Source organism: Myiozetetes cayanensis, unplaced genomic scaffold, assembly GCF_022539395.1.
Source record: "Myiozetetes cayanensis isolate MyiCay16 unplaced genomic scaffold, myiCay2020 scf10, whole genome shotgun sequence".
NCBI classification, from domain to species: domain Eukaryota; kingdom Metazoa; phylum Chordata; class Aves; order Passeriformes; family Tyrannidae; genus Myiozetetes; species Myiozetetes cayanensis.
Window position 1 is genome coordinate 16,134,324 of NW_026086605.1, and position 12,146 is coordinate 16,146,469.

The 12,146-nt window shown below is 35.0% G+C and overlaps 1 protein-coding gene across 4 annotated transcripts in view; it reads right to left on the bottom strand.

The window, feature by feature from the left end:
* The window catches only part of IDE (insulin degrading enzyme), a 60,170-nt gene that overhangs the window by 31,311 nt on the left and 16,713 nt on the right, over positions 1-12,146 (bottom strand). For all 4 annotated transcript variants that reach the window (XM_050305251.1, XM_050305252.1, XM_050305250.1 and 1 more), the window contains exons 8-11: positions 11,986-12,078; positions 11,334-11,425; positions 9,668-9,748; positions 7,868-7,971 (exon numbers count right to left, since the gene is read on the bottom strand). In XM_050305251.1, coding sequence (XP_050161208.1) covers positions 7,868-7,971; positions 9,668-9,748; positions 11,334-11,425; positions 11,986-12,078 — 370 coding nt within the window. The remainder of the gene's footprint in view (positions 1-7,867; positions 7,972-9,667; positions 9,749-11,333; positions 11,426-11,985; positions 12,079-12,146) is intronic.

Here is a 12,146-nt window from a genome sequence, read left to right on the forward strand (position 1 = left end):
CTATGAAAACCATAAAGTCTTTCAGAATTTCAGAGCAAGCTACCAGGTCTTTTCATGCAGTAAATAAAGACTAAAAATAATAATAATAATAATAATAAAAAAGTCTTAAGTGAAAAGATTATCCTAGTAAATTTCCAATAATCAAATGGTCTGAGAAGCAAGTCAAAGATGTCTTAAGCTATAATATACAGATGTCTGTTATTCAACATTTCCTCCTTCTACCCTTCTCCAACATACTGATGTTCAAGTAGCAGTGACAATTCAAGCATCCAAACACTGGCTGTAGGAACACACTAAAATTAAAGAGCTAAAAATAATTCTGTCTGCTCAAATATAGAAAATGAAACTTTGGAAATCAGCATAGCAATTCTTCACACAGTTTTGCTTCAAGGGATCCTCCTGCTCTCCCTGTATCCCAAATCACTACTGGAATGATTACTGACATTTTGAGCTCCCACAACAACATAAGTCAAAAGGGATTTCACCTGTCCAAGAATTACAACTTAAACCAAGATACAAGCACCAACAGGAACGAAGGCCAGGACATGAAAAGAACAGGAGAAAAGAAGTATAGCAGGTAGAAATAAAATGCCATGCAGTTACTTAAATGTACTCTAATGCATCTTTACAATTATCAATTATGTAATGTTATTTTTGCTTTTCAATTCTGTGTTGTGCTGTATAGAACTATGAACATCCCTATGTTTTAAGACAGTGTTGAAATGCATGGGAAAAGCAAGACAGGCTATCAGGCAGTCTTCAATAGGACCTGCTTAAAATGCCACTAGGCTTGAGCCATTCATGAACATGGAACACAACTCAAACTATAAATGCAATTTACTTCTGTATTTACATTCTTGTACATGTAAACTGTTGTAGTCTTCAGTTATGGTCAATTTTCAAAAACAAGCACTATTTCTATAATATCATACATATTTACTAGACACCATCTTGTTTTTCACTCTTCTGAAATCTAAAATGAAGCTAAAAGTGACAGATCTACAGGAGAGTGTTATTTGGGAAGAGAATGTGTGCTCTGAAATGAAGGTACTTCCAGGAAAGATTACCAACTATTATATTCCAGATTTACATAACCAAACTCAAGGTTCTAAGGGTGAAAAAGTAATAGAGTTAGAAAACACAGTATCGGTGATATTAGTAACAAACATGTCAGAGCAAATTTGTTGCAAAAGAAGAATACTCTATACTTATAAAGTATCAATGGCTTTTTTTAGGACCCAATTTAAACTCTAGTCTTCCAAATTATTGTCAAACAATGGAAAAAATGTATCTTATTCATATGCATAACATAATGTGACTGAAGTAAACAGTAAGATCCTCCATTTGTTCATAAGTTCCCTCAAAACCATCAGCAAAACTGATTCAAGGCAATACAGGCTATTCGAAGCCACTTGCATACAAATCTCATCAGAAACCAGAGTAAGTGGAATCTGCATGCAGATGTTGCTGGGGTGCAGCACTGTAATCACTCTGCAGAAGCACAAGTTATTTGTCAGGGTTCAGTAAAACTAAGTCGCTACAAACATCATGATTTGTGGGGGGAAATAAGTGAGCAAATGTGATTTTCAAAATTGTTACTCAGGATACAACGCAATTAAAAATAAACACACACATTCTGTATTTCTAGCATGTTTGTCATCAGGGGTGAGCATCCCCAACTACCTTGTGATAACAGTTTGCTCAGTGTCTAGGAAATTTCAGCAGTTAGAAATTTCTGCATCAACATTTTTGGCACTCATTTTATTTTTCTTCCCTCTAGGATAGTACTAGTGCTGCACTTCTGATATCACGAGAGGAAAAAAGCCCACTTACTATCCAAGGGAAAATGTTCTTTAGCTGTTTAATCCGGTGAGTCACTATCTTCTTAAATTTTAATAAGAGCATTTATTCTGCAGATGATGAGGAGAAAAATGTATTGGAAATGATAGGAAAATTACATTTTTCAGCTAAGACTGTGACACATGCCAAGTCTATTCCCTTATCTTCACAGATGGCTGGCAAAACCCAATACAGTTTGAAGAAGTAAAAATGATACATTTTAAAATGTTTCTAAGGGAAATTAAGGCACTAAATGCAACAAGTAGTGCACAGGGGTGGGAGGAGAATACGAAAACTTCCTGCTATAGTTCAGTTGAATAAAAACACATATGGACACTTAGTACCATCTGTATGGATTTTTCATACCTTTTAAGCACAAAGTTTTTAAAGAAAATAACAGTGGAAAAACTATACTTTTAAAAAGACCTTGATCAGTACTTTCGAACTCTGAATGCAGTTACTCCAACACAGCTATGCCAAGAAAAGTCCTTAGTGCAGGTGAATTCCAATAGGGTTATGAAAAGGAAAGTACAAGTAAAACCAAAATACAAAGGAAAAATTTAAATAAATGGAAATTAAATCACATCAAGACAGCATGAATGCAAGGCATAAAAATGTTTAAAAAAACCCCAATACAAAACAGGAAAATAACCTGAAAAAACAGGCATATTTAGGATGTGGCACATACTAACTCTTTCATAGAAAGGGAAAATAGGATGCACATGTTTACCTTTCTATCAGTAAATGGTGGATAACCAAAACACACAGATATTTAAAGTGCATGTTCACAGGGTGTTTTTTATTAGTATATAAAATTTGCTCAAGAAATGATAAAAGAAGGAAACAGGCTACTGGATTGGTAATTCACTGCATGCATAAAGATATAGGTGAAATTTAAAAAAAGTACAACAGAAGGAGAGCCTTTTATTAACATCTGTAATCTCAACTCATTCTTTCAGGAGAGCCCTCTAAAACTACAAATCCACAGTGGCTTTCTTGAGTCTTTGTAATGTACAATGACATCACTTTTAGCAACACTTAAGTTTCTCTCTCCCACAATAATTTACCTTGATGGTAATTTAAATAGAAGATACTATAAAATTATATTCCTTGTTACATTATACTATACTTTGAAAAGGTAAAAAAAATTGCAGTCCATTTTACTTTTATTTTCATAAAATAAACCATTAAAACGTGTCTAAAAGGAATACGGAACTATAAGTTAATTTTTTTAGTCAAACAAAAATAGCGAAGTCTGATTAGCTCAGATCTCAAAACACTTGATGGCCCAAACAAAAAATTTAATCCCCACTAAAATTGACTTATACTTTTAAATCTGAGAAAAATCAGCTTCCTGTATCGCCACAGAAGCTGTATGGAGGCACACCTGTAACTTTTGAGTCTATTCTGAAAAATGTATCATTTACGGCAGCAGGATAAAGCAACGTGACACTCAGGAATCTTACATTTGGTTTGATGTTTTGTGTTTCTTTTTATAATTTACACTTTTGGAGATGAACAAATAGTCTGAACATGAAGAGAACTAAGGTGTGAACGTACAGTTGTTGCAGCAATTGCAAACACCAGCAAGACTTTAGTCTACACATAAAAAGCAATACATTATCAGTACTTTGACCATATACCATTCTAACTCAAAGCATGCCTGCTGCTCCATCACTACAGACCTCCTGCAGGCCTTATTTGATCCATGTTAGAACAACAGCTGAATCTGGCTGTTAGAACTGCATTTAATCAGCCTTTGGTCACTCCGTAGTTTTTACTTATTTATACTTGAGCCTTAACAGGACAGCTGTCATCATAGCTGTGGCCACTTAAGCTTCAAAGAACTAACCCACTTGTACTTAATATCTTTAAGCCCTACTAAAATCTCTGCAACAAAGAGAATATGTAATTATTTAACAATTAACTGAAGAGGCCATAAACCCAGATATATTCCAGTTCTGAAAGTCCTTTTTTCTCCCAATATTTAGCCTTTTTTTTTTTTTATTTTATCCAAACGCTTAAAGTTACACAATTCTTCATCTGTTAAATGACACTTATTTCTTAAGGCAGGTAAAGTGAAGAAAGATTAAATGCAACGTATTTTTTTCCAAATCCAAAAAGTACAAGCTAGAAGAAAGCAGTGACACATATGACATTCAAAGCTCAAGATTACACAGAGACCCACAGAAGTTACTAATGACCCCCTCTGATTGCCAGCTTTCTTGTCACCCCGCCATTATCATTCTGCCATTACGAAAACTTTTGAGACCTTCCTGTACAGAAAAGCACACCTATTTCTGTCCACTTCCGTTTACAAGACACCTCCACCACTGTGCCTCTCCAGTCCCAATGTCCTGCACTTTGCTACTTGAAAAGTCACACAGACACCATTCAAAACAGGCTGAATTTGAAACTGAATTCTGAAACACCCATCTTCATCAACTGAAGGATCAATGCTTCCCAGTTGCTTAGTATGCTAAAGTTGATCATCTTCAGTTGGTATTTGTTTCATCTTGGAAAAAAAATCCAGATTTTATTTAAAACTAATCCACAACTACCATGTGTGGAGAAAATGCCCCTCCCCAGCAAGTCACTTAGTCAAATGGGAAAAGACTGATGTAATACTACAAAACTACTACAGAAAGACACGTATCATAGTAAACTATTTTCTTTGGTTACTAATATTCCAAACATGTTACAGCTAAATTCCATAACTTTTTAGAATTACTTTTTCCTCTCTTTCTAATAAGATTCTTGCTCATCTCGCTTTTCTCTTGCCCCACCCCTCTTTATTTTAATTGTGGACAAAGACGAATGCAAAATTGCAACTGCAAGTGCAGATATGGGTTTATGTTACCTAAAATAAAAGAACATCATGAAATGGATGTTCACTACATATTTGAAAAAAGCACACCACGTTCTTCTGAAAACCATCACCATTATTCTTGTGCTTATAGCAACATGCTATAGACTTGAATTTTCTCCCTCTACCAGTGTTCTCTCCACTTTCCTCTCCCACACTACTAATTTTCATTATGGCTATTTTATGCTTAAGTACTGTCAGCTGGAAGGAGTGTCCAAAGACGGGCATAGCCAGCAGCAGGAGTAACACAGAACACTCACGAGCGGTCTGTAGTGTCCAGCAGCACCTGACAAGCCTAAAAAGTCTATGAATGTATTCACATATATTATTTCCTCCAGCAATTTTTGAATGTTTAAGTAAGAAGGTGCTTTGGAATTGTCTGGCTAGTAACAAAGACCCAGTTTACATTGTGAGCAAGATAATACTGACTGTTTTCTTGCAGTGTTAGGAGTCACATTTTAAAGCTATGTGAAGTTCTAAAAACCATCAGATCTAATTAAGCACCTGCAGCTTCTTTAATAAATCAGTATTAACTCAGGTTTACTTCTTTCTTGTAAGCAATTCTAAAACCAGTAAAGATAAAGGTTCACAGTCAGGTGGAATTTTATGAAGCTTTCTTCAGAGGACAAGTAATTACATATTATCTCTTTCAATTACTATAAACAGTCTTTATGTTAAAAGTATCAAATTTTCAAGGACTTGGGTGGTAGATTAACATGAAAATATATTCAAAATAGAAGTACTAAATACAATAGGAAAGAGAACGTGGAAATTTTCATTAAAGTATTGTTTGTTCAAAGTATGATCTCTCAAAATAGTCAAGCTTCAGCTGAAGTATCCCACACACATTACACACAGATCCACACCCACACACAAAGATATAGGCCCTTCTTTAAAGGGCATTAATTACTATGGCAACTACTGTTGCTGATATAGGCAACTCCATTTATTCTATCATTACTTGCATACCCCATAGAACACCAGAACCCCGTGACATTTGCAAATACCGTTCATAATCCAAGTTTATCCTACTTTATCCAATAATTATTTGAAATATACCATCTTTTGACAACAAATTTTCATGGATCTTAGACTAAATGAATATACAAGACAGACTTGGTCATACAAAGAAACATAGTGAAGATTTGTGCCCAAAATTTTAAATAATTCACAGTAGTTTCAGAAAGCTGAAGCACATAAGCCCTGGAAATATACAAAAGCATGTCTCATTGTCCTTCTATATCTAACACTGACAATTTCAGCGTGGAACATATTCAGAAACAGTACCTTCTCCATCATTATTTTTTCCAAAACACTGATAAACAGGTGCTCGGATACAGTAAGACTGAGAGAATACACAAGCAAAAGCTTGTTCCTCTTTTCATACAGTTTCATAGTATCTCTACACCACTAACTTAATATTCCAATTTATTACAACATGAACAAAAGTTGTATTAAAGGAACTGAAAAAAGGGTTTAAAAAAAGAAAGAAAATTCGGGCTTCAAAGTGCTAGTGTAACTGTTGCCTATGGAACCTTGTAATAATGGAGACTGTACCACATTATACATTTGTATAAATATAGACACACACACAACTTGACACATTGTTCTACAGAACCTCTGCCCTGTTCAGTGCACAAAACAATTAAGAAACAGTTATTCAGTATTTTATGTGTTTTGCCCAATGCATGATCTGACTTCTCTTTCCAATATTCACCTCTTTCTCTAAATAAACAGAATTACTACAATGTCCCCTCCATAGCACTCAGTGTTACAGGAACTAATTTAATGTTTTAAAATATCCCAAGTGATTTTTTTTCATAGATAGGAAGTCAAGTGAATCAAGAGATTCATGAGGTTATAGAGTAGGAAGACTTGGTAAATTTTAGTTTCTCTGCCCTCTATAGAGAACACTTAGTCTCCATCAGTTCTGCTGCTGTCCTACCTCAGGTTCCTTGTCTCAGACCTCTTCTCTTTTCCTTTTCTGTTTGCCCAAATTCCATGATTCAGGACAGCCACCTGAATATCCTTGCTAAGCCTGACAACTTTTCTTCTACACTTCTCTTACCTCCAGTCTGTCTATTAGTCCCACTTTCTATGCCACTCTCATTTATTTGTCCAATCTACACTTAACCATGCCCAGCAATTCCACTAGTCAGCCTCTCTATCCACCCTTGAGTGAGATACCAGTTCCCCACAGCTACCAACAGAATATCCCCATGATGTTCTCTGCCAGCTCTCTTGTCCCAGGCTCTTCCTCCTTTTGTTAGACACTTACCCTGCCCTTCCTACTCCTTAAGAAATAGACCTTTTATTCCCACCTGCCCTCTTCTTCTCTATGGTTTCCAGATCCCTTCACTTATAAATGATCATCTCAGCAAATAATTATTTCCCTCATCCTGGTCACGTTATTGTTCTTTAGGCATTCAAACGGACATAAGGTATGTTTGTTCTTTTCTGCCTCCCTTTTCTACCCTGGTTGTGTGACAGCAGAAGATTCTCAAAAGCACAGGAAGAAAAGATTCCCCTTTTCCTTTCAACATCCAGTCTGACCAATTCCTGAGCCCTGAAATTTGTACTGCAGCACACTCACTCTGCAAAGAAAGCACATGTGCAGTAAGGTCATGCTCACATTAAAGAGATGCTCCAAAGTCTGAGAGATTTTAGCAGCTAAAGACACAGCTTTTTCTACCCACATAAATTGGTATTTTTCAGGGGGTTTGCTAATTTGCATAAAGTTTCATATTTCTCCATAGGGGAAAAGAAATAGATATAGTAGATAAAAGCCATCCCCTTAACACATTTCCAGACCTAGCTCCAAATCATTAATTAAAGCATTCTATATAAAATTTCCCAATAATCTAGTGAGGCAGGATAATTTTATCAGGCTTTTCCTCAGAAGAGTTGAGCTACTCTGAGTAAGAATCTTCTTAAAAACTGTTTCAGTCCAAGGGAACCACTCTGCATAGAAAGGCCTGAAATGACTTTTCTGTCTGAACAGGAAGAGTTGCACACACTTAAAATTTTCCAAGGGGACCAAAGACATTAATAGAACAACCAGCTCTTTTTCAGTCACATTTACTTCAGAGCTGTAAGAGATACCTAAGAATCTGTGTTTCCATTAGTTCATCTGCTTTTTTACAACGTTTGTGTTTAACTTACCGAACATTTTCTGGTCTCAGTTTATCCAGTACCATCTCTATTAAATCAGGCCTGAATTCTTCAAGCAAATATTCAGCAGCCAATACTTCTTCTATTGGATAATACTAAAAAACAAAGCCCAGAAACATGTAGATGAATTAAACAAAACTAAGCATGGAAAAACTACAGTTCAGTAAAGAAAACAAAAACATATACTTTTGGTCACAAAATCTGTTATTACCTCTGTAATTTCAAATTAGAAGTGTGTATATGTTTTAAAATCTTTCTCTTAAAATTAAACAAGAGAGAGTAACATTCTATCTATACAATCATATTTCTCACGTATTAGGTAATTTTATATACTGCATATTTACCATTCTTTTCTCTTGAAATATTTTATGTCTCAATATAACAAGCCATCCACCTTTAAATAGTATTTTGAGTAAGTAAAAAATAACATGGTAAAGGCTGACCCCTGCAGGATGTTTGTAAAGATAAAAGAATACCAAGTACTCTACTGGAGTGAATTTGGGGAAAAAACCCATAAGTAAGCAAAAACAAACAAACAAAAAGAAACAAACACCACAACCCCCCCCCACCACCACTAAGTTCTTTTAGGATTCTCAAATAATTCAATTCTTATTTACAGTAATTTAAAGATATTTCACTATGTAAAAGCATAATACAGATTTAAACACTTTCAATTCTAACATTTTTTATTTAGGATCAAGCTGAAAATCTCTTCAGATACATGACAACTTAAGAAAAAAAGTTTAAACTTGTCTGAAAATGATTAGTGTGGTTGACAGGAAAACTTTCTTGATAAACACCTGGGAGGGAAAATTACCAGATGACACTGAGTACTTGCAGTCTGCCAGGCAGATGTAATTTTTTTGACCAGAATTATTACAAAATTACTTTCTGAACTTCTGATTCTCTTACACAGATTACAGGCATTTGACTGAACAAAAGCAAAAGGTAGCAGCCCAAACAGGAGCTCTTTAAACATCCATTTAAATTATTTCAGTTCAGTCTAACGCTTTTTAGTAAACAAAGAAAATTCTAAAACTAAAGATCACTATTTTAGACTTTACAAATTAAAGGTCTAATTACCATTAACAGGAGTTCCTGCAGGGAAATCAAAAGTTTCTCTGAATAAATGCAGGCTAAATAAATTGCATTAGCTATGCAATGAACAATGGCTGCAATATATAAAAGTTACATAATTCCACTAGACAAAAAGAACCCAACAAACCCACCTAAATGTTGCATTAGTGTAAAAAGAGGGAACTAAATTTTGCAAGAAGTATAAAGACCAAGTAAAAGCTACATGATGTTTTTTTCAGTACCAACACATAATCACATCAGTAAAGTCAAGGCAAACATTTGTAATTTGCAATCTTAATACAAATATCTCTGCTTACTGCAGTATTTCAACACTGTTAACTATGGAACATAGTGCTCATGTTAATGATAAAATACTATTTCTCTAATATTTCCCCAGAGAACATTTAGCTACAGGTAGACACAGAAAAACAAGGTACCTAAGTCTTAAGAAACACTGAAACAGATCAAGCAGCCACTCCAGTTACTGTATAATGAGTTCTACTAAATATAAAAGTATAAAACAGTAGAGCAAATAGAATGACCTACTGACTGCCAAAACTAAGATGTATGCAGTATGATATAGCTTCCTAAGCACAAGAAGTGCAGAGGACCTTTGCAGATGCCTGTATTTATTAAGATTATAGTCAAACACACCGCTAAATAATTACTAAAAAAAACCCAACAAACAACCAAAAATGACCCCCCTCCACTTACATGCAACATTCCTCCAATCTTTGATGTATAACCTCGTGGTCGCTCTTTATCTTTAAATCTGAATGCCACAGCATTTAGATCCTAGAAAACAATGTATGAATGACTGAAAAGCATAAATTAAAGCCTATTTTAAGAATAACTATTTGCTACTTAGTTCCTTTTTATATGAAGGAAAACGAAGTACTTTTCTTGTATCCATGTTATAGCAGTTAAGACAGGTACCTAACACAAGTCTTCAGTTACACTCAAATTGCATAAAACTCCCAAGCAATTTGGGATAGTATCACAATGTGAAATGTTATACAAGTCTTTTAAGCCCTGTTCATAGTAAGAGATCTGTCCCATATCTCATATATTTAAATTTCCTGATAACTTGAAAACACATCAACTCTGATACAATCAATGCATAACGTTGCAGTGCAATGTTTGTCTTATGTTAACGAACTGAAGCCTTTCCCTCTTCCTTTTTTCTTCCTTTTGTTCAGCCAGCCAATAGGTAAGTTTTGAGACAGAGTGTTTCTTTATGCTGTCTCAGCCACAGAAATAGAACACATCATTCTTAGGATACAATGGCAAGGGTGAATTAAAGAGATCTAAGACTATAAAGTCAGTGAAAAGGACAGTCCATCCTTCCAAGAAACCATGCAGAGAGTCTGATTAATTCAACAATTCAGCTGAAAATAAACTCTAAAGATTCTTTTCATACTAGTTTGCCAGCTCTCTGACTCACCCCACAGTCTCAGGAGTGCTGGGGCTGATACAAGAGGAGCAAGGGAAAGACACAGGGATGAGATAGAAGGATGGAACTACCTCTCTCAAATCTTCTATTTGCTTACTCTGTAAAGTGAAACAAATCCAGTTGGGACTTTTAGCAGAGTATAAAGAGACTTGAGACTATTTTTATAGGTGTACAGTGTCAAAGTGTAAGAAAAAAGGCTAACCCAGCTGCAGAATTTCTGCTCTTAGAAGAGACTCAACAGTTTTCATTAAAAAAAAAGCACATGTAGTGAACCAATGAGACTATATATATATATATATATATATATATATAAAAGTGGGTTTATTTCACACTGCCACTGAGAAGTACGGTACTATCTAATCCTAACAGGACACTTCACATTTGTGCCCACAGAACCATTCAGACTTGTAAGAAGCATGAAGACTGAAGTGTACAGCCAAAGCACTCCTTGAAAAGCCTTTACTTAACTTTTCAAAAACACGAGGGAACCAACAGCAGATTAAATGTCCTACTGCCTTTACAATCTCATCTATACAATATGACGCATGAAAGAAGAGAGGGGTAGAATATCAGCCATTTCAACTTCCAATTCAATGCTACCCCTCATAGAAAATGTCCCCCCCCCTTCAGTGAAGACTAAGGAAGGTTATGCAAAATCCTTGGGGAAAAAGCAAGATCCTTCTTCCTTCACCTCCCTTACGCTATCATAACCCACAGCCCTGTAAGAGCACTTCATACCTATGTTAAGACCATATATTCTGAAGGTACTTGTCATTTGTGTCATGTTGCATCTTCAAAATTAATAAACCTAATTACTATGTGATTATTAAAGGCCAGTTACACAGTCAAGGATTCTGTTTCTACTTATGATAAAGAAAAAATGTGTAAAAATACAACCCCTGAACATTTCAAGTCCCAGTTACTTACCTTGCACTCTTGGAAAACCCATTCTTGAGGTCCTTCCGTACGTAGTTTTTGAATATATTGAAACATGTGCAAAATAATATCTTCAACATGCACTGAAAAGAAAAAAATCCTTAATAATCCACTCAGTTCTTCACAAAGAAGAAATTCTGATGAACACAAATATGGTTTCTATGATTTTATTTTTCATTACATTCTGATACATCAAGAAATTTAAGGACACATCAAGATATTTAATGAAATCTCCAATCCCACCAGCAATTTAAACCTGCTTTTCTCAGGCATGAATTTAAGATAAGTGTTTATGTCCCCAGCTAATTCCAAGAACTGCACTGAACATGTCTTCACATGAAGATACAGATTTATAATATAATTTAACTTGGGTCTGAATAGTATGAATAAGTAGCACACAAAGGTATTAACAGCTTTCTTTCACAGAAATTTATTTGAAGTACCTAATTAACTTGATATAATCTCAAATAAATTGATTTCTTAGGTAACCTGTGTTAGCATAGTGGGAGGATCTAAACAAAGAAGAGTAACCAGTTAAAATAAATTGGCTTTCAAGCTATAATCACAATTAGTCTCTTTGGATACAAAAACAAACCCATAAGATCAGGAATAACATGGAATGAAAGCAAAAGACTTCACTTACAAAGTCCTTCCTCTGTCAAGTCCACATTAATGATGAAAAACATGAAACCTCTAGCACCTTCCTTCTGGCCTCCAACAAGAGTATTTACCCATCCTGTAACATCAGAAAGAAACTTTATTACATAAGCAAACATGTAACAATTTATGCGACTTTTTGTATGC